The sequence below is a fragment of the Cinclus cinclus genome, chromosome 1 (assembly GCF_963662255.1).
Source record: "Cinclus cinclus chromosome 1, bCinCin1.1, whole genome shotgun sequence".
NCBI classification, from domain to species: domain Eukaryota; kingdom Metazoa; phylum Chordata; class Aves; order Passeriformes; family Cinclidae; genus Cinclus; species Cinclus cinclus.
Window position 1 is genome coordinate 27,831,999 of NC_085046.1, and position 24,532 is coordinate 27,856,530.

The 24,532-nt window shown below is 35.0% G+C and overlaps 1 protein-coding gene across 6 annotated transcripts in view; it reads right to left on the minus strand.

Annotated features, from left to right (window-relative positions):
* Positions 1-298: 298 nt before the first annotated feature.
* Positions 299-24,532, minus strand: part of DGKB (diacylglycerol kinase beta) — a 298,411-nt gene continuing 274,177 nt past the window's right edge. For all 6 annotated transcript variants that reach the window (XM_062508155.1, XM_062508139.1, XM_062508130.1 and 3 more), the window contains 3 exons: positions 12,227-12,347; positions 10,447-10,507; positions 299-406 (listed from right to left, as the gene is read on the minus strand). In XM_062508155.1, the coding sequence (XP_062364139.1) occupies positions 299-406; positions 10,447-10,507; positions 12,227-12,347 (290 nt within the window). The remainder of the gene's footprint in view (positions 407-10,446; positions 10,508-12,226; positions 12,348-24,532) is intronic.

Below are 24,532 nucleotides of genomic sequence, written 5' to 3' on the forward strand. Positions count from 1 at the left end.
TTCTCTTCCTGTATTCCATGTCAGAATAAGACCATAGATTAGTAAATGGTAACGCATGCAACAAAAAATATTCTGTTTCACTGTATGTAAACATCTGCTTTCATCATGCAAAATGCCTACAAAACTGTGACAACATTTTTTTCTAGTAGTATAGTTTTACATCAGCTCAGCTACAGAACGTTTAAAACAAAATCCAAGATTTTGCAAATAGAAGATATTCTAAATTTCTTCAAAGATTTCCAGCACAAATATTCCAAAGCCCAACAAAGCTATTTTTTTTAAACTAAACTACATAGGCTTATTCCTTGCTGTGGTTCCTTGTTCTTTTGATGATAGAAGAGAAAAGGCCAGTTTTTGGAGGTGGTCCCATCAACATGGGGGCTTGGTTCTTGTGAGTAATTTTTATCTGGCAAAGAAAGAAGAAAAACAGAGTTATACCTTGAGCTAGTTCAGTACCAACTATCTGAGATTCCTGTTTTATCTTTATATATAACTTCCAGACCTGCATCATTTAACCTAAGATGAAAGGAAAATACCTGGGATTTTTAAATGAATGATGTTCCATATGCAGTGGAACAATCTATGTGTAATGGTTTTTCCACAAATAATTTAAATTATACACACAAAAAAATAAACACATTCAATAAAATACATGCCAATATACAATCTTACTTTTTGAGTGTGTGATTTATTGCTTGCTGTTGAGGAAGAATTTAAAAGTTGGAAAGAACATACATGCTGACAGACCAAGCTGTTGCCTATTAAGATATAACCTATGTCTTTACATGTTTTATTTATACATCTAATCAAGCTGTACTCTTTTACCACAGGACAGTGCTTAATTTCAAAACAGCCATGGTGAACAAAAGTATAAAGTTAATACACAACAAAAAGTCCAAAAAGATGAACTAGCATTCTAATTTGTTAATAGCATAGACTCAAATATTGAAAAGACTATTTAAAACACTTTGTAATACTGCTCTAAAGCCACCCGTTTTGATTTCTTTGATATAGAACTACGAATCACCTTAAATGAGACAACCTTAAAGTAGATTATGTCTGCAATTTTCTCTAATTCAAGTCTAAATTAGAGAAGACATTTTATGAATGTATGCTATGCTCAAAGCTAATTGAAAGCAATTATCAAAGTGGCATTTTGTCTGTGACTTTAAGATACATTGTAAGATAATAAATGATTCTCATTATGTAATAAAAAGGTCACATCTTGCCTTTGGGCTAGTGACGTTGGGAGTTTTTCAAAAGTAATCCGAGACATTTTCTTTAGTGAACTACGACTAATACAAGAACCATCACTTATTAAATATCAGTTGTCACCTGCATAGTACCCACATCAGAGATGGGTATTTCTTTCAAAAAGAAACACCACCTCATTAAAAACTGGAAAAATATATCTCTTAAAGTGCATACCTGACATTTTCAAGTTAAAATGAATATCTTTCACTTGTCATTCACTAATAGTAAATGAAACAAAAAATGTATGTCACGTGGAGAGGCTCATTAAAATGTAGATCAGGACATTTCTTGGGGTGGAAATTTACTTTACCATGTTAAGAAGAGAGAAACATGACAATCTTAACAGTGTGTCTTGGTTTAACTCTATTAGAGCCTCTACTCTCCAAATGCTCATTTTCATGCCACCTTAGTTCATTAACTTCAAATTTCATGTAGGACCTCTTTTTGTCAACACTATTCATTAGTATCAAATATAGCATATGGGGGGTTCTTGGCAATGTAGGTTACTTTCACATGGATAATAACTCTGGCTTTGAAAGACTGGCACCAATATATTTTCTCACAATAAATTCTGCTTCAGGCATCACGTTGGAAGCCAAATCTGTTGTTGGGATAAACTGGCATTATTCCATTGATGTCAGTACCAGCTGATGATCTAGTCATGGAAAATTGCCTATTTTTGTAACTTTCAAATGCTTCATAAGACATATTTCGGGGATCAGGAACGGAGATGATATCAACCTAATCCTGAGGATCTTGACATGAAGTAACCTACAGCTGGTGTGAGTGAATTTTTCAAGTCACAGAGGGTTTAGCTTACTGCAAGATTTGGCCATGATGTGGCAGTAGGAATGCCTTCAAGTTTCCTTTCTGAGGTGAAACACAGTAGTCCTATCTTAAAGTGAATAAAAGAGCAAAGCTCAAAAGATGGTTTTAGCATGGAGGGCTGAGGTAACCCTGAGACCCTGTACAGATTGCATGTTGGGTTGGGGCTGTTCAATGCTGCTCAGGATGAATGCAATTACATACTGAGTAAATGTTTATCATTTGTAATGTTCTTTCTTGGCTTGAGCCATCTGTTTCAGAGACCATGACCTCTTCAGTATGTTGCTTCCTATCAGCTGAGACCAGCTAACATGCCTGAACATGATTAACCACTACCATGCATGGGGATGAGTCCTATATGCCTCTCTCCAAGACATATTTTCAACCATTATAAACAGGCAAAATTTTAATGGTGTAAAATATTTTACATTCTGAAAATGCTACAATAAAGTGTAAATTTAAAGTATATTTTTTTACTAAGTAATGGTAGTGTCTGTTAACATTGCATTGGTTAACAATGATAACCATAAATTCCTTACTTTCCTACCCTAAAAAAAAAAATAAAAACTGGAAACATCTTATTTTTGGCTGATGAAAAGAGATCAGTATGCTTCTGAACCATTGCAGTATTTTGCCTGAAGAAGGCTAATTTTGTCTTTCTCAAGACTCTCAGGCACTGCATTTCTGCCCTGGTCTCTCACTTCTGCTTCTGTTCTCATACTGGCAGCACTGCCAGAGTCGGAGCTGTGAGTTTGGGTGACAAGTGACAGTGCACACTTCGAGATGGGAATAAGCACTGAGGATCTCAGACAGAGAAACAGTGTTGTAGGTCAGGGTAGGGCTGAACATTGAAAGTGCTCTATGGGAAGACAAAAAAAGAGAGAAAGAGATATCTTAGAAGCAACTGAGACTTTGCTAAGTTAAAAATTTCTAGTTACAGCTCTATAAAGATTCTGTGTGTGCACAGGGAGTGCCTAAAGACTAACATTTGCTATTCAGTTTCTCTTCCATTCAGCAAGCATCGTCATGCCTTTTTTAGTAGAAACATGACCATAAAAGTTTTAAATAAGACCCTTTAAAATTTTTAGTGCTTCCGACATTTACGTGTGGATCACACGCACACATGCATGTGAGAAAAAGAGATTGCACAGATAAAAACCCAGAAGGCTAAAATCCTAACTGAATGTATTTTTAGGAATTGATGATATATACTCACAGAAATTACTATGGAATTCTGGCAAACAATTTTTGAGATCACTTACTTAATTTATTCAAAATAGGCAATAACTGGAGGGTAATATAGAGAACATTTTAAACATAATTTGAGTGCCTGAAATGCTGCTGGAAGAAAAACAAAAGAAACTAGCAAACAAACAAACAAACAAAAAAAAAACAAAACAAAACAAAAAACAAAATCCCAACCAATCAAAAAAACCCCCAAAACAACAACCCCCTCCCTTAAACAAGCATCAACAAAAAAACCCCAATAAACAAAACAAACAAAAAAAACCCAAAAAAACCCCAAACCAAACAAAAAAACCCCAAAGCAACAACAACAACAACAAAACCCAAACCAAAACAATTATTTTACATACTTGGCATAAATTTATATTTAAAAATAGACAAAATCAGGAAATAACAGAATTCCACTTTGGGGTAAGTACATAGCCACCTGAATTGCTAAGATACCATGGATTTTTGTTGTAAGCCTGATCCACAACATTCTAGGCTGAACTTAAAGTGTTGAAGCCAATGACAAACTTCTTATTTACTAAGTGAAGCCAAGATTTTATCTCATGAGGATTGGTATATCTAGTAAATATTTATCTAGCAGAAAAACAATTTTGAAATCACCTTTCCAGTATCAGAAAGTATGTCCAGTGACTGTATTCACGGCAAGGAACACTAGCTCAAATTGAAAGAGTGTAATTCTTGAAAGAAGAAATGATAATATCTCCCTGTATGTCAATACAAAATTTTCTGATAAAGAAGAAGACTGATTTTTTTTTTATACTAAAAATACTTAGAAATGCATAAACCAGACATTTGTTTTAGAAGCAAGTCAGAGTTTCAAAATGCATTGAAGCCACATTAATACAATGTATCCACTAAATAATATGCAGTGAGCAACAATAATTTTAGCATGATAACAGTATCTTTTAGGTCAGTCTGTTTTGCTTTCATGCTCCTTTTTCTGCAGTATTTGCTGGTTACCTTCATGCTCAGGACTTCACAGAATGCCTAAACATTTACTATTTTAGAAGACATGGTGCTATAAATACAGGTTCTAAAATACTGCACTAACTGACAATAGAAAACTGGAAACAGAACTAACCAGCTCTGCTTTCAGTATTTCAATTAAGGTTAAAGAACATATTACTGTATTTTAAAGACAGAGGGAAAAAACTGCCAGAAGAAAACCTCCAGCCTTATCCAGCTGGATGTTTTAGTTTATGGTCACTTTTTTACATGTTCTCAGCAGGGTTTAGATGTTGGCTGTTTTGAGGGTTTTCTCACAGTCTAGATGCCCAAATGCTGCTCCTCTTACAGGAAGGAAATGGAGGGATGCAACACCTCTATATCACAGGAGCACCAAATACTTTTATCTTCCTTAGTTGATCAAGAGTGTATAGGGTATCACGTTATGAATCAGAGAGATAGAATGTAGGCATTTCTGAACAACATTAACCTGTGACTCACATCATGTGGCATTTTGGGTAAGATCTAGACTAGTTGTTTTAAAAGTGTTACGCAACACATCTTAAATAAATTTCTGAACAATATTATTGTGCAAAGTGCAATCAAATCTAATCAGTTTGGCATTAATTAAGCTCTAATAATATACTCTAGTCTCACTCCTAAGTAGTGTGATCCGTTTCCCCTTCACACAGGTAGATTGGAAAACGTTATGGTGTCATCATAATTTTTAAACATACTGAGAAAATGACAGAGCTGCGAAATTAAAATAAATGATTAATGGCATTTTTTTCATGTTTTGTACTAATAGGTATCACTGAGGTTTTAAATTAATAGAGCTGTCAGCTCAGGGTTGTTACAGATCCAGTGCAGAACTAAAATGGAAATTATGTATTCCACAGATACCTAAAGATGACACTTTGGAATATTTTAAATTTTAATTAGTAGGTGCAATTGTTTTTCCCTCTCCTCCCTAAAACCACTGCAAATTAATTGGCAATTAGTCACAACTAATTCTTTTCTTAACAATCTGAACTGGAAAGAAAGGTGCACTACATGTTAGAATATTTGTCTGGGATGCAGAAAGCACACATGCAGTAAATTGCTTTGTCAATTACAAAAACTACTGTTGCGAAATTAAGTAAAAAAATATGCATACATAAACAAAAGTAATTAAAGTGCAGTGTACCTGTGACCACAAAAAATAATGCCCAGCTGAAGAATAACATGTTAAAAACTCAATAAATCAATCTGGCCTTGGAACAGAACTATATATGCACTGCTGCTCCAAAGGGAAAAAAGTGCAGCATTTTCCTATAACATCAAAAATCTTCTCTAGTGAGTGATTTCCATTTTTGGGTTAACTGTGTAGCAATTGGCTAACTATCTACTGAAATTAGCCACCATATCTAGGTCTCAGCTCCTGTTTGCCATAAAGTGGCAGATGCAGTAGTTTAAATTCTCTCATTAGAAACAACTGATAAGTAAACAATGGTACAGCCAGAGGCATGGGAAGAAGATATTTTACAGACAGAGTCTAGAATACAGCTGCAGCTACTTCATGTGATGTGTGAGGTACTGGAGACAATGGATTTATATAAAAGCAAACTTCTAGCTCTCAAGTTTTCCCTCCTAGCTCTGGCACATAGTAATTTTTAATAAAAGTTTGGTTTAAGTTCTTTCTCTCTGTATTTAACTACAGGACAGTAGGATCTCTGTGCCCTGGCTCATCACATCTCCAGGGACTAAAGGGAAAACTAGAGCAAAACCACTAATTCAAAACTTATTTTTAAGGTGCCTTCCAATCACAATATTTTGAAATACTAATTTTGAGTAACACTATTCCATGACTTAGTCCGAGCAACAGTAAACAATCAGTAAACAATTCTAAAAATACTGTGTCTCTGATATCTGTGAAACTGTGTTTCTGGCAATCCATTAGGTGAGCTCTATGTTTTTTATTTTGTTTGTTTGTTTATTTATTTAAGCAATATTCTTGCATCTTCTGTAGACATTTCTGTCTTCTACTTTTAATCTAGTGTTTCTAGATGCTTGACACTTTTTCAGATATCATGCCAAGCAAGTCAGGAATAGATGAAAGAACTGAAATTGCAGTTATTTCTAATTAAGATGGAACATTGTTATAGATTTTTTCAAAACACTGCTAATAATTTATGTAGCTAAATTGAAAGATTACTTTTCTTAAAAAAAAAACCCCTGATGGCTAAAGCTAGAAGTTTATTGAATTAACTTGAGAGTCTTTGAAGTTTCATTACTATTAATGACCTGTTTGGAGATCAGGTGAAGCCATAGATATCTTTCATGTTGCTATATTTGTCTGGGAGAGCTCTGATAGAATTTCCTCTTTAGCTGATCAGACAAGATGTTTAACATAATATTAACATTATCATCTTTCTTTCTCCCAAAGAGTTTTCTATAAAAAAGAACAACAACAACAAAAAAAAAAAACAACAAACAAACAAAAAAAAAGTGAAAACAATACAATGTGATGCTCAGATGCTTCATCATATTATACCAGAGCAGAGTGACTTTGTTAGACACTGCATTGTGCATGTGTTCAACACACTGAGTAACTCTGGATAACAGATTTTTAGACCAAGCCGCTCACATTTTTAAGTATGCACAGAACCTACAGGAGTGTGCACCTGCTCTCTAGGGATGATAGGTGCATAAGCAATGCATCACAGAAGATTTTAGAAGAAACACACAACTATTTGTTTACTCCTAAAATCAATCACAGGAAGGAAAAAAATCACAGATCACAGCTCCTGGAAAATCACTGCATTATCTACCACAGGCCACAGTATTTTCTCAGAGCTCACAGTACCATTTTGGAGGAGCATGGCCTCCACATGCATGAGAAAGGACAGTGTCAGCAACTCATGCTATTTGTGTGAAACTTTTTTGTCCAGTCAGAAAGGAGAAGCAGCCAAGTGAAACATGTTGATTCCTTTAACAGGAAGTAAACTTCCAAGCCTGCATGTGCAGGCTATATCCTACACATAACAGGGATTTGAGGCTGAACTTTTTTTCCTGAATAGGCCTAACAGAAAAGCAGGAGAATTTTGATCAGGTTGAACTTAATTTCTTGAAAAATCATTTGGAAAATACTCTCATTTACATCAAAACCTGAAGCAATGCAGAAAAGCACTTTTGTGCTTAAGTACTTGCAACTTGGGCAAGAGTTGATTCAATATCTGCTCATTCTATGAATTTCTTTCTCACTTAGTCTCTGTAATATTTATTGGTCAGTCCTTAAAATTACTGAAATTAGATGACACTGAAGTTCCTAAGATACCAAAAATAAAATATGTTATTTCAGTTTCATAAAAGACAGTTGAAGGAGGAAAGATAGCAGCCTTTTTTTAACAATAGCGTTCCGGCTGGAACACCAAAGAATCAAAAACCTGAGGCTCAGTTGCTGTGTCTCACTGATGTGTGCAACCTAACAAGGCGCAGACCTCTCTCTCCTAAAACTAGTGAGATGATATATCCAAACACAACTGTAGCTTTTTTCCTTCAAACAACACAGCTACTAAACTAGTAAGTGCCTTGCTCAGCATCCTAATGAGAAAAGAGGTAGCCTGGGAATGTCTCCCCATGCCTCTGCACAATGCAGGAATGGCAGCATCTTTATATACGGGCTTCAATTTCTTGTAAGGACTAGAGAAAGAAACTTCCTAAGAGGCAAAATAAAAAGAAAGCCAAATTATCACGTGTCCAAGGGGACTAAACTTACGGAGTTCTTTATCTGGCCATGATGATCTTTTATTTTCATTTAAAAATGTGTCATTATTCATTTGCTTTCATTTTGGGAGAAAATGGCAGTTCTTCCTCTAAAAAAGACTAACCTCATGATTGGCCTCATTAGTTTTCTGAAATTTGAGCTCTTGCTGGGTCAAATGACTGATTACATAGCTGACTAAGCCTAAAGAAATTTTTTGATTTTCTGGGGGTTTTGTTTAGACTCTGGTTTGGATACACATGACTGATAGCACCCTGGTATTTATGTGATCAAGTACACTTTGGCTTCCAAAAAGACCGCTGTGAAGCATAAACTCAGAAATGAAATACTGATCTTTGGTTGAGAGAAAGCTAACATCCACCTATGCCATTATTTAAGGAAGAATTCCTAGCTACTTTGCAGAGAACTTCAAGAAAAAAACTCTACTGTAGTTAGAATTACTGGGGAGGTAAGAGGTTGGACCACACACGCTTTTTTTTTCTTCATAAGGTATAGAAAACAGAGTGTGGTACATTTACAGTGATGGAAGAAGCTATTGCAATAAATACTTAAGCCCCTCAGCAGAAAAAAAAATCCTCAAAAATTAATAAAATAACAAAAAATAATATTTCTATATCTAAATTCATAAAAGTCCATTGGTGCAGCAAATAGTCCATGTATTTTTTCCTCAGAGGAAACAAGTACATTCAACAATATGGTTTTCTTAGGTAGCACCAAGTATATTCTCTTAAAGATGGTGTAGCAAAAAAGAATAGGCTTCCCAGAAAAGTACATGCCATTTCAATCCCTTTAAAACTGGACAGCAGTAATAACCAGTCATAATTTACTGTTTCCTCAGGGCAGTAATTGAAATGTAAGGACTGTCTCTTTTTTCCAGGTTTATTCTCAATTGCAAAGGCAGCTTCTGCTAGCATTTTCAATCAGATAGCAAGGATTCTGCACAGAACAAGCATCAGGATAAAAAAAAAAAAAAAAAAGCACATGCTACTGCCAGCAGCCTTCCATAAGTTCTCTTCCGTAATCTGGCAACTGAAAAATTACATGTCTTTTTCCTGAACAAGTAACTACTGGGTTCAGTAGTGTTGCTCTGCACTGAGCCATCGCTGTAGAGGAGGTAAAGATAATGATATCTCTTAACTCCAAAAGGTTTTCTGCAACAAATCTCATAAAATCCCCACTGTTCTGCCTTCACACAGTACGTGTTCATATGGCTCTCCTCACATGACAGAATCTGAGCACTTCCCTAGAGAACGAGAATTCAGCCTCCTTCACACTGTTCAGCTGTACACTACGATGCATCTGGTAAACATGAACTACCACAACCCTCTTCTGTCACCCTAACCCATATATTACCAGTTGCACACCTATCAGCACCTTAACAAACAATGCCCCTTTTAGTTTTTGCATAGCTTTTAATTCTACCACAGACATAAAGCTCATGAAAGAAATTCAGTACCCTTTTTCTGAAAATTACTCCCATTTGCAGTGGGATTTCTTCCTTGTCACAATATTATTTTGTCATATTTACAAGCTGCAGGGTTGCAGCAATTCATCTACTTAAAAGCACAGGTCTTCTTCAGGGAACCAAAATTAGCAGAACTGTGTATTAAAATACGTTACTAAGATTGGAGAATGAAGAACTTAGATTTCTTCAGCCTCCTCTCTGAATGCTTGGTTAGCCTCTATAATTTACTGGAGAGAGATGAAAATGCAGAGTTCTTACAGATACACCTTTTCTTGCATTGTCTCTAATGAGTCACTCAAAGAACCCTCTCTGAGAAAGCTCCTATCCTATCTTAGGTTATCCTAATTTATGCAGACTGATGTTTGCCTGCCTTCACTTCTTATGTGTGAGTACTGAAACAAGAAGCGAATTATTTCCTTTATTTATCCCTTAACCTGTAAGGGATTAAAAAAATATTAGTCATATTGTACAATTCAATCAGCACACTTATGACTTCAGCTTTAATTACAACTTTCTTGATATGAACTCTCAAAAATACAATAGAAAATCTTCCTAAATTTTTAAGACTAATATTAGTTACTTTATACATTTTAGCATCAAAACAAAGATCAAATTTTCTTCAGCAATAGAGACTCTAAATCTGATATATCAACATAAACAGATTGTCATATTGGGTAAAGGGATACTGAGACTGCTCTTTTCAAGTATTTTCCAAACTTGTCAAATAGTTGTCTTTATATTCCATTCTAACCTGTGTTTGAATTCAGAAAAATTCTGATAAATTGAAAATGCAGGTGGTACTGAAGCATATAAAAAGTTTATAAAGATGTTACTTAAGTAAATTAAGTTAATACTGATGAAAATGGTTGTTGTCTTAACAAAAGAGAAATATTTCTATCATTGAAAAAGAAGAGAAAGAAAAATAATCAGCTGCAGTTACCGTGCAAGGAGTTTGCATCCAAGGTTCTCCATCTATCTGCATAGGCAGAGACTTGCTGGTCCTAAAGGTACAAATTTCATAATATAAAAAATTAGAAAAAATTGGTAAATGTGTTTTTTAAAAAGGCATATATGTGATGGCATACAGATACAACCCTGATTTACCCCTAAACTCCTATGCAATTTCCAGTATGACTCAGTATGCTTAAAATGTAACACAGTCAAGTTAGAAGGCTCAGTCTGATTTTCAACACACAAAGCAAAAACATGGCAAACATTAATGTATCTTGCTAATAATACACTACTCTTTCATGGAAGAAGGGTCCGTAATTTGTGAAATAATGAGTGAATCACACAGTAATTTTAGGAACAAACCTTATTAACAGAAAAGACAAACAAACCTGTATGATTTTTTTATAATTTGGATTGTACTGGTATATAGTATATATATTATACTACTATAAAAGAAACAACAAATACATTTCGGGTCTACCATCACCACTTAATAGAATCACTATGTCTTAACTCTAAGTTAGACAGAACACTCACAGAGAGAATGAAGTCTGCACTATATTGAGAGTGTTTAATGTACCATGATATAAATTTAAATTGTTAGCAAATTTAAATTCTTAAATTGGCTGATTTAAAAAGAAAGACACAGACAGTATTCCCTCTCTAGTTCTAGATGCCATATTAAGAAAAGTGTAGAAAAATGAGAACAGAAAAACAACAACAAAAAAGTACTGCATTTCTGGCCTTTTCCAACCTTGTATTTCTGCATTATAACAGTTTGCATACAAGACTATTAGAAATAGTGTGGAGTGGATAAATCTAATAATGGAAAAATCAGTGACTTGTGTTGGTCAATGGAGATTCTGGTTTGGACATTTTTTAAAAACAACTAATGGAAGTATCCACTATCACCTATGGCCACAAATAGAGGAAGGGAATAATGTTTAATGAGCTCTCACATTGTAGCTCGGGAAAGGTTCCTACTTATTTTTTCATTGTTGCTCTTCTGTTTTAGGCTTAGAATTGTAGAGCTTATGGGTTTAATAAATTTTTGAAAATTCTTCCTGAGAAATTCTTTACTGAAAGGGAGAGAGATGGTAAATTCTTTTTCAGTCCTTATTTAATCCAAAAGACAGAATAATTGCTTTTTCCTTGTGTTCTAATCCAAATTTACTCTATTTTGAATGTTTTTATCCTAAAAATGATAAAACACAATGAAATTAGAGCACTCCACCATCAGCAGCTCACACATACCAACAGATTTAATAATAGTGGCTTGTCAGAATTCAGTAAATAACAAATAAATTAAAAACAGAGCACTTTGACTTCCACAGATCAAAAAGTGCTTTACAATTACTAATTACATGCTACTATTCCCTGGTGTGGTATGCATTATAAATGGGTTAAAATGTGACAAAGTAATGCTAAATTACTTCTGGCTTGAAATTGCACGGAGTGTATGTCAACAATAAACCCCAAGATGTTCATGCCTTATTCCTTCTGCTCCAAATGCTTTACAATACTTCTTCATAGGACAAAATGGCACTTAACATGTGAAGACTGAAAGTAAACAAACTCCCTTTTTAAAGTTTTTTGATGCATTTAAAGAAAGGAAAATATATGGGCATGGAATAGATTCATTTAATATACAATAATGATACTTTCACAAGAAATAATGACTGTTAACCTACAGTCAACATATAAAAGTCAACATATAAAACTCTTCAGTTTCACTACAACAGTGCAGCGTAAATTAAAGCTGCTGATACCTGATGACAACAGATGAGCACTGGGCAAGCCGTCTTCCAGCACTTTTCAGGCCTGTGTATATCTGCCCCATCTCCATGGCTCCTTCCAGACCAACCACTTCCATAAGCTGGTCACTTAGATCTGTAAAAGTTGAAAAAAATCCACCTTCTGTCTTGACAGCATTTTGAAAGCAGTCATATTGACCAACAAGAACTGTCAGAAGACAAGCTAATAATAAAAGACATGGAGAACAGAATTCCTAAGGAGAATTACTGCTTCAAGTTGGACACAACCAGGCCCTGCTGTCACACCATTCTACAACATCCTAACCAAAATTATTCTGAAATACAATCATTATATCCATGGTTTATTTAAATACATGAAGACTAAAGAAATAATTTAATTACATGAGAAAACAGAAGAGATTCCTTCATTTTGGTTACCTGACACACAAAGAATGAGATGTTTCCAGTGCAGAAATTTATGCTTTTTATTTTTTTCAACAGATATTTAAAATCTGTAAAGAAAACATCAGTGCTCTAGACCCTATTGGATCTCTTCTATAAAGTACTTTCCAGACAATATGTACAACTCTAACTGAGCGTTTATGTGCATGCATTATTATTATGAGATGTTATTTTCTGCATTGGATCAGTGCCTTAATTAGTACACAGATGCAATGCAAAAAGGAAGAGTAACACCTTAACGATCCACCTAGCCTTCCAACTTTGTCATGTTTGTTTGCACAAAGTTACATATTTTTGTTTCACACTTCTTTTTGACTAAATAGTACTTTGGCATTAAACTTCAAAAAATATTTAAATAAGTATTAGTTTAGTTGACTTCAAGGAGTAAGAACAAATTCTGTCTGGAATTTCAGGTACAAACAGAAACCTAAGCAGTAATAAGCAGTCTGCTTTGAGAAGCTATCAGGCAAGGTAATGAAATATTATCCAGAATCAACTAGGGTGTTTTGCATGGAATGTTTTATATTCTCCTGTGTAAATACATGTTGCCAAGACCAAATGGACAAGAAAAAGAAACATTTCCTTTCTAGCTGAATAATATGTGTGTTTTATAAATTGGCTGTTAACATCAATGTTTCCAGAAGGTGTATTATTCAGTGAAGCAAAGCACTGAGATAAAATGTTAGTCTATCATCACACTGAAAAAAAAACAAAGAAAAGAGACCACATTACTCTGTATATTTTAAACCCCTCAACCCTTAATGAAGGTAAAATTTCATGCTAACAATCATATCTATGAGGCTATTCCAAAGTTTCAACGGGAGTCTTTCCTGTTCACTTCTTTGGGCTTTCAATGAAGATAATTAACTGAAAGAAGTACTGTGATGAGGGGAAAAAAAATATTAAAAGCAAATAGGATTTATGATCTGGATTATTCTGCTTCCAGCAGAAAATCTGATACTATCCAAAGCCTTCATTTTTCTTCTCATACTTTCTTAATATTTTCTGCTTTATTCATTTTCTCATCACAGCGAAATCAGTTCCATGTAATATTAATGAAGAAAAAATAAACAATATTCTTGCCCATTAAGGGAAAGCAATAAGATGGTCAAAAGTTTAAAATATGGTTACAATATGGTTAATTCTAACTATACATTTTTATAGCTTGTGTAATGCATGTAAGCCAAATTTTGTGTCTGACTTTCCATTCCACTTTTTTTTCTTAAAATGTTTCCCATAAGTAACTAACTTTTAGACTTAAGTGAGATTTAAACAAACGCTGCTTTTCTTGGTAGCCACAGAGACTTAACTGGGAAAGCACTACTCATTTTCAAAAATTTATGTATTATAAAAGCACATAGAACTTCATAGATGTACTAAATCATTAAAATGTTTAGCCAAAGCAAACATCAAATTCCTATTCACTGGGCCATTAGAAAATTATTATTTGTTAAATGGAAGAATAATTAAGAACAGACTTTTATTTCTGACAGCTCAGGCAATATGTGCAATATTCAGAATCATGACATTTTCAGATATATATACTTGATGCATCATTTTTCAGTAGCTGTGAGATTAGTGCCAGTAGCAGCAGGTAACTAAGGGCCAAATCCTGCCCTTTGATCACACTTCTCAAAAAATGTGGTATATTAAACATTGGAATATGGAAATGAACAATACTCTTATCTACCAAAAAAGTGAAGCCCTTTCAAAAACTTCACATTTGCAGTGGCACATTCCCAAAGCAGAGTTATTTTAGGCCAAACATGGATATTTTTAGAATCAAGCCTAAATTAGACATAACTGTCCTTCAGAAGCAGTAAAAACTAAAGCAAATATAATATGCAATTATTGACTGCATTAGTTCATATTCCTGCCCTTGCTGATATATTTGACCTGATGCTTTTGCACAGTCATATCCATTTCAACAAATCCTTGAGATATATTGACTTTGATAAGAACTTGAGTGAAAACTGGAAAAGGGAGTTTGTCTATTTTAGTCCCACTCTTCAATGATGTTATATGGCTATAGGTACACTGGTTGAATATAAAGGGTCAAGATATCCACAATGGGATGATATTTCTTCATAAAAGGTCCCCACCAAAGACTTTGGAAGAGAGTAAGTAAGCTCTGTTAAAGGAGATCTGATCTTCTATTAAATTAAAAGATACGAAAGGGTAAGTAATTCTTCATTCTGATGGAAGTTTATCACTGGTTTTTCAGAAAGATCAGTGTGGGCCTTTGTACTGTTCAACATATACTCCAAAATAATCTGGAAATAGAAGTACACAGTGAGTACTGAAGATTCAACTAAGGAAAAACAAAACCCAATTATAAAAAAGTTTAGGAATTTTACAGTACTGAGTAATGGGGTTTTACAAAGGCGGAAAGTTCAATTTATGTAACCTATTGTCCAGGAGGAGAAAGAGCACTCACTACAGATATGTAAACTGTTATATACATATATGTAGATAACATAAATAAAAAATAAAATACAGTGTGTGTGTGTGTGTGTGTCTTTGTGTGTATATGCTTATTTTGCTGGACTACAATTGATACTGTCATGCCAGAATGAACACTGTGGAGTTACTGTGGTGAGTTCTATGAAAATATCAGCTCAATGCTCAGTTTATGATGATCAAATATTGCAATTGGTACATCCATAAAAGTATGGAATTTGTAGCTCCAGTTGACTCAGCAAAGCAGAGGAAGAAAAGTAACTGTAAATGACAGATGAGCAAATGTGGTAACAAATATGGAGCAACTTCTGTATGAAAATAAATTCTAGCAATTTTAATAAATAAGCAGCCTTCAGGAAGTAAGGAAACAAATGGAAGAAACATGAGAAAATAATAAGTGCAATGGAGTAGGTGAAGACAGTAATGCAATCCAGTATTCCTCAAATGCAAGAACTAAGGACTTTCATAGTACTTCTAGACAAGCAGGAAATCCTTTTTACATAATATTTTGTTATGTCATGATGCCACACTATACTGAAATTACTTAAATCAAAAATGATACATATTTGGTACAATATGTTAAGAGAAAAGAATCACTGTAAGATTGCTCTCTTATGCTTTATTTCTAATACAGGTTGGTGTTAGAGGTCAGATACGGAGCTACACAAACTTGTGGGTTGACCTAGTATCACTATTCTTCTTGACTTCTTCTAAGTCTTATAAACTGTAGTGGAAAAGGCTGCTGTTCACTAAACATAATTTGCCACTTAAAACAGATTATAATATGGACTTTACTATGACATGTATCCCTATTGAGATCTCATTGTGAAAGTCACTCCTTTTAATCCTCAAATTATATTCTTAAATTGAGTATCTAGGTCTCCTCCAACTATAAAGCAAAATATGTTTCTCTTTATGGATGTATTTCTTTCCTGTGCCTCTTCTGCATCCTACAGATTTAATTCTAAAGAGAAATAATTGGTGATTGTAATGATAAAATTCTCCAATGCATGTTTCACCTATTACAACTAGTTTTAGAAAATCTAGGTTTAGGAAAGTAAAGGTTACATTTTCAAGAAGAATTTCACAGTTAACAGTGAACAAAAGCAACTATCAGATATTGAGCAGTTTTTCTTTCTAACCAGTTCATTTAGTTGCCTAAAGGGAGAGCTGAGGTCTCACAGGTAAGCTATCACGGAGAGCATCTCAGTATTAATCCATTAGGAAAGTGTTTTCTGACTGGTGCCTTGGGGTTCCCCAGCCCGTTTTTTCTACTTGGAGCTCTGTGAAAGAGCTGAAGGCTCCCGCTTGTTTTCTATATGAATGAGCCATTAGAGTGTGTGGGAATGTTTTCACAGCACCATGTCTCTCCTGTCTCTTCCACAAACCAAAGTACTTCACGTGTCTCCTCATATTAGCCCTGTCAGTAAACAAAGGCAGCTCTCCCAGGGGAGCGCTGCTGTCAGCAGACGGTGACTAGCCTGCAGAGGGGACCTGACCCCTTGCACTCATTCCTGATGGGGAGATAAGGTCACTAGGGAGCTGACTGCTCATTTCTTCCCATAAGGCAGCAGAAGAAGGGAAGTTCAAACAGAAACTTGCCCAAGTGGCAGACAAAACATTGCATGTGACTCTAAGCTCTTTATAGCCCTTCCCAAGGCACCAAGAAACACACTTGGATACTTTAAAGTTTTGTAATGAGTTTACGTTATCCATTATCTTGACATTAGCTGAATGCTTCAATATTCAGAGTGAACACACAAGAGAAAAACACATTTGGAATTCATCTATGAAGATAAAGCAAGGAAAGCAAAATGGGGTAGGGGGTGGGTGGGAAGAAACATGGTGTGATTAGAAAAACTGATTTACATAGAGAAGTTTCCCTCTGTAATGGAACTGGTTTTGATATCCAATCTATCTTTGCAATATATAAATACTGCTGTCCTGGCAAGAGATTGAATGACTCTATTATAACTTGGGGTTACTGCACTCACTCAGGCACATTTGCATAAAAACACTGTTGGTCAGTGGTAAATCTGTCTCTGGCAGCAGTTTGTCTTCGAGGAGAAGGGGCTCCATAGCTTACTAAATGTAATCAAACCCTAGTAATCATCACTCTGGAAATTTTTTGGTTCCAGTTAAAATACTAGATAAGAATTTGAAAGCTGGTACAATGCCAGAGGATCCTTGAAAAACTCCCAAGCTCAGTGCTCTGCACCACATGAATGCTTCAGTATCTTCCTAGAACACAGCATGTATTAAATCTCCAGTTACCCATTATGCAGGAATGTGAGGTCGCTTCCATATGCAGTGATAAGGACTTTTGTAAAAAAATGCTAGAAATGTGTTTACTGTCATAATATTTTCCTGATTTCAAATGAATACCTCTTTCTAAATTCCTGGTTACAAAAAAAAAAAAAACAAAACAAAAAAAACCAGCAAAAAACAAAAACCAAAAAAGCCAGTAAATCCTGTGCAATCTGTACATCCTGAGTTTTGTTATGTCTCCCTTTAGGGAAGCTACCTGAAGTAACATTTGCCTCAACATTTATAATTGTTTCTATCAGAGTTGCATCTCAAGGCCCAGATGATGTCAATGCTCTGTTCAGTTGCTGATTTGCAGACATATGCAAAAGACAGCTCCTCTATCCAAATATTTACAGACAAATAAAACAGACAAAGCAGTGGGGGAAAATGATATTATTATGTCCATTTTACAAAGTGAAAATTGTACACAGACATGTTTAGGTCCTGGAAAATAACTTTTCATATTCAGCTGAATATATTGTGTGTAGACACACAAGAGTCATAATATTATTTCTACCACATAAAGTTAAGCACAAGAGTTTTCAGAAGTGACATGGCCAAGATCACATGTGATGTTTAGAGCAGAGACAGGAAATAAATCAGCAAATCCTGAATTTTAATATTCTGTTATCAAAAATCTGTTCTCCCACTTAATGTTGACTTCAAGGATATATATATCAAGTCCTATATCTATGGTATGTGACCCAGTTTTGAGATTTTTGCATTGCTGAGTTTGCCTGTAAACATTAAAATCTCAGGTTGATCCATACATCTATTTCATCCCAGTATTGATTCTTCAGGTTTCATTATTGTCTTCATATTTTGTTTACCTAGTATTAAAACAGAACAAAACAAGCTAAACCTTCCTCTTAGTGCGAAGAAAGATATATCACTGATATAATTCTCACCCTGGAGAGATACTAAGATATGGTGATAATAAATTAGGCAGATATTTTATACATAAAACCACACAAAAATGCAAACACATTTTATACCTCTGTGGACATACACAAATTACATATATTACCTATATTAAAGCATATGTGAGAAGTTCAGTAGAATTTTGCCCTACCATCAGAATTGATGGTGCACTTAATAGCCCTAATGCAATAATGGGGCAGATGCAAAAGTGCTAGTTTTGTCACTTAAAATGAACACAATCAATAAAATCCTTTCTCTGCTGAATTTAGTGGCATAATTCTTCCAGATTTCAGTGAAACTCAAATTTCACCCAGTATTTTATCTTGTATCGGTCTAGCACAGAGGCTCTATCTTCAGATGGAATCTTTTAACAGACACAGCTCAGCCTACTACTGTGTAATGGATTTTTTTCCTGTGTACACAATCATCTCCCGATTCTCATTAATCATGGAATGATGAGTTTCTCCCCAAAAAGTAGAAGGACACACAAGGAAGAACCAGTCCTTATAATTAAATATTTTATGAAGCTTTCAACGTGCACAGAAGGCCTTTGTAAAACTTTTCCTAAAGTGAACATTTTTACATTTTTTTTCCCAGCTGAGGAGGGGGAAGGAGAGAAGTGTACTTCATAGAAACTCTTCTGATTAATAGTAAAAGAAGGGGAAAAAAACCCCAACAACCAAACCTGAAAAACAACCCACCCCAGAGCATTCAAATAAAATCACTTCCACTCAGAAACTACTCAAAAATACCATTGTTCAGATGTTCAAAATTTGAAATAAGGGATCTCATCTTCCAGTTTAGGATATCATTATGTCTAAGTCTTTTATGGTAAAGGTTGTCAGACAAAATCTATTCTTTTTTAATGGATTTACTTTTTAATACTTTGAGGTACAATTGCACTGAACATGGTGCTGCACCAAAAATCCCTCCATTATTTTAATCTGTATTCTTTTAAAAGTTACTTGTTCAAAAGGATTTCACTGTGTTACTCTTATACCCCCTTCAACCAAGAGAACAAAAGCCGTTCTATCAAAGGAGTCTAAACTTGGACAAACCGTAACAAAAAAAAAAAAAAAAAAGCAAAGTTCCTCTCTGTTTTTATCAAATTTGATTGCTGCAGCTGTTCCCAGTTTCTGTATTTTAAAAATAGCCTTATTCAGTGCCTTGTTGGCTAAAGGCCAGAGTACCATTAGAACATGCTGTACGGAAAACCTCTATTCAGTTACAGATACAGAAATATATTTAAGATCAGTGGGGGTCATCTGCAGCAAACACTTGTATGGGGAAAATGGAATTTTAATGTGCCTGGACTGCTCACCACTTTTAACAGATATTTAAGAACTTCAAACCAGATATCTTCCTATTTGTATTGGTACTATCGTATTACTGAGCATCAGGTATGATACAATATGAGCAAGTCAAGATCATTTCAACTAACAAAAATAGATCTAATACTCAAATTACTCCTTAGTAGCTCTGGCATTCACTTTAAATGGATCCTAGTAATATTGGATATTTGATCAACCTATTAAAATGCCACAGACTAGAAATGAAAAATACCATAATATTTATGGAAATGTAGAAATCTGATCAATGAAAACCAGCTTTGATTTGTACTTTTCTAGGAGAACTAGTTCTAACATGGGATAAATGTTCCCTTTCTGCATGGTAGCAAACTCTGTATTAACAGTACTATCCCTATATTTATCCACCAAAGAGTATTTTAGTCACCTGCCAGAAGGAAATGTTAATTCCATTTATGTGAATATTAAAACTCCTTTTGATTAAGGTGGTAGGGACTTTGGTCCAGGAGTTCAGAAAACCTCAAAGATGATCTCCACTTCTCTTGCTTTTCATAAGAAAAAATTCAATTTTCTTCCTCTGCCATCTTCGTATTCCATGGTGTTTGGAGATCAGACTATGCAGAGTGGATACCAGTTTGACCAACAGCATTATTTACTTATTAACCAAGAACCTATCTCGGGAAAGTATTTTGAACATCAATGAGATGTCTCATAAATTACTTCTCATCATTTATGATGGGGTGAAATGCCTGCCTTAAAGCATTTAAAGTTATGCATTTCTACTGCACCTGGAGAAGAGCCTTCAATATGGTAAAGATATCTAAGGTGTTTTTTGGGATAGGTACTAAGAGAAAAGAAATCATAGCAGTGAAGGCATCAATACAGTCCACTGAGCTTGCTGAGACTCCAGCTTCTTGGATTTGTCTCCTGAGTTTCTTTGCCCTCACTCTCAGTACCTGGGTTATTTTAATTAAATGAATACTACAATCATACTTTGGATTGCACTTTCAATTACACAGTTCAGACCCTCTCTTTGCACAGAAGGAGCACTGGACAAATGAAGTCGAATCCAGTGAACCCTGGGGCAGACATTTGTAACACTCTGGTCAATCAGATAACCTTCCTAAACGTCCTGCAGTCTGCAATGTTAAAGAAGCTTTGATTTAGTTTCCCACTAAACTAAATGTATTTTGTGCTGTCTGAGGTGGCCCTAGGATCTCCAGGACATTCCCAGTGGGCTGACAAGACTGACAAAGGAGCAACAGAAGAAGCAGATGAAAGGATGGTATGCTGAGAGGAACTCTAATGGTGTGAAAAAGTTATATATGGAGAATTGAAGAAAGGCGTAGTTTTTTCCTCACAGGGACTCGGAGAAAGAGTTTAAGGGGTCTGATTTTCTGGAGAAACATATTCTTCTCTCATCACCAAGAGGAATTTTGGGAGACAAGTTAGCACACCTGGACACCTTAGGAATTCTGCTAAATCTACCACTCAAAATTACCGTGTGTTGGCTTCTTTGTAGAGGCTAAGGCCTGAAGAAGTGATTCTCTCTACTTATTCACTGTTTGATGGGCAACAAGTTTGCTTGATAGCTCCAGGACTAAGCTCCAAGTATGTGAGCAGATTTTCCTTGCATTTGTTCTGTTCTCATTAATTGTCATTGTAGGATCTGGTCTCTGCTATCTAATCTAGCTACATACAGAGAACTGCTGTTATTTTTGTTCCTAACTGAACTACACACATTGCTAAATATTCAGTATTTTTTATACTGTTACTGGTTTACAAGAAGATGTATCTAGGATACACTGAAACCTTTGCTGCTGGAGAAGGCAAATGAGAAAGTTACCTTTAATAGTACTGCAAGAAAATGTCTTTGATGTGCTTCACATGGAATGACAATTCAAAGGATGAAAAAGAAAATAAAAATAAATTTCTTATTATACCTTCCAATATTTTAAGTATTAATGACTGACATAAAGCTATTTTCCAACATCTTTTCCCAACAGTTATTTACAACACACATAGAATAAAAGGTGATTCCAGAACCATGATCAAGTACAGAACAGTTCCAAATTTCTTCTTAAAGACAAAAAGACAGAAGAGTCAGCTACAAGTATCACAGTAGCAAGACCCAAGTGATTTTCAGTGATCTAGTCCTGAACAGCATCTCACAGAAAAAAATAAGCTGTATTTAATTCTGAACAGGAAAAGACTTCTTACAAGCAAAACTGCATCTGGTTACAATTTTTTTTAACTTCATTCTGCCACAAATGGAAAGCCACAATATTTCAATAAAAATTATCTGAGCACACGCTGTCTAGCTGTAGCACCACTCACAATGTTTCAGGTATCTGAGAAATACAGAAGTCCTTGCCCAGGGCTAACTCCTCCCAGAATCCTGGGCTGAAAAGCTGCACCGAAACATGGAGCCTTACTGAATTTGTCTTTACAGGAATTACATGGTAAGAAAAATACATGGTAAGAAAAATCTGTTTTCAAGGACTGTAATGCAAAATAGAAGACCTATAAAACTAAAAAAATTACTCTCATCTTATTTTGATTGTCATTTTTCACTTTTTCTGAATGATGAAGGATAAGAGAAAGTACATGAGAAACAGATAAAGAGATTAGTGTTGTCTCTGAGACGAATTTTTAAAGGACCTCAGTGTTGGTGTCTGCCCAACAAACCATTTGAGCATGAATATTCAGTAATATCCAAAGGACTACATGCATGTTTCAAGCATGACTGTTAGGTGCTCTGTTTATACAGACCTATTGCTATGGTAAATACTTTATGGTACATGCTTTCAGAATACTAATTATGAAGCAATATAAATAAGGTTGTGTACAACAAGCAAGTTCACATTTACATACTTTCAGCATCTGAAAATTCAGCCTTACATGTATAATATGATGAAAAATATTTTTCAAAAGCAATTTCACACATTATTGTAATTCAGGCATTGTGATGTTCACTTCAGTTTCTTTTCTATAACATTACTTTGCACTAGGATCAGCAGCACAAGGGGAATGCAATATACTGAGGGAATTACAGAAAGCAGAAGATGCAGGTGCATCTTCTAATAAATGGGTGGCCTTTGGAGTACAGTATTTATGTGTCCTATGCCAAGCTACACAGAAACCTAAATGTTACACACAAGAAGTGGTACAACAAGAACATCTGTGTTGGGGAACTGAACTGGCATGGCTAACACCTCCAGTGCCAGGTGCAAAGGACATTTCAGTACAGCTTGAGTGATTTTGACTGTTAGCATCTGTACATATGAGATAATCTCTTCCCCCCCCCCCCCATTCCACTAGAGTATTTGCATTATATATATCTGGCTTTAGATTCTAGCATAGCAAAAGACAGGTTTCACTCCTTCAATTTTTGGATCTTAGCCACAGTTCTTTTTTCTCGTCATTTCAGTCTTGCTTTTCATAGAGGCATAATGACAGAGTCCTAGTAATTTCCAAATGTATGGTTGCAGAACATAAGCATCTTTCCCCAGGAAAGAAAGAACCATTAAAGGAAAAACTGCACCTTTGATCTATTCAAAGTTGATCCAAAAATGCCTGCAGAAAAAGCTCTTTCCTCTCTGAAATACTGAAGTTGGATTGAAACTTCACATTTTGGTGTCCATTCTTCTGGGAAATTCTTGATTTTCATGTAAAGTCGCTTTTTATAACCAATCCTCAAAACAGTATGAACGTTTTTATTTCAAGTTCAGGTGACATAACTGTTTCACAGAAATATTGATAATACTTGGTAGAAGACTTAAAATGAACAAATGACAGAGCTGATTGAAGTGAGTGATAGGAAATGCAAAACTAGTTATTTTGATTTATTCACTGAAGTCCAAATCTAATAATCTTTGAAGTATTTGAGATTCCAACAGAGTCCATTGACACCATGACCTACTGTATTGGCTCAGGTTCAATCTTTTATTTCTTACTAAGGCAAAGAATTCAGGAATCAATAGTTGTTTAAAACTGAAAACCTGTAAAATCTACCAGTGGTAATGTTAGTTCAGATGGAAGTCAACAGCCCATTCGCCACTACCAGCAGAATTCGAAACTGTTCCCAATAATGGAATTTTTTTTAGCGGGGAGAAAGAAATGTAAGAATAATGCTTATATTCTGAAGAATCTACTCATGCTGGTGCACTGTTAATGAATCTGAACCACAGCTTTCCATGTTTTATTTGTCCAGCATAACAAGCCCTACATTCCCATACAAGACAGGAACAAAACAATATAAATAGTAAAACAGAACATAATGAGCTTTGAAGGAAATTTCTTCAAAAATCTGTTTCTTTCTCCTGGCAATTTCAAATCGCCTCCTTCCATCCCCAGCCACTGTTAAAAACCCTTGAACATGTCTAATAAATAATCTAAAAAAGGAAAGGACAAATTATTTAAGTCTACACTTCCCTGGGAATTGGGAGTTTGTTTCACCACATTGTAAATTATCTTTCCTAACTTCTAATAAGGTGTGACAAAAATGCAATAAATGCAAATAAATCCACAGGGAAGAGATTAAAAAAAAAATTCCAAAAGCTTGATGGGAAAAACAACCCCCAAAACCTATAACAAATTTGCAATCCCTAGTCACTCATCTTTTCTTGTTACTTCAGTTCTAATGCCAAATTCCTTCATTATTTTTTGACCTGATATGAAACACCATCTGGCAAAAGCATGTTGCAATTCTAAATAAATGAAATAATTGGATGGTTGCTTTAAAATATCTTTCATAAATAAGTACCATTATACATTAGCAAAACTCCTTTCATTGCCTTTCTGAGCTCTGATGCTGTGCTGTGACTTTCTGTCTGCCTAGAGGACCTGCAGCTCCTAAGCAGAC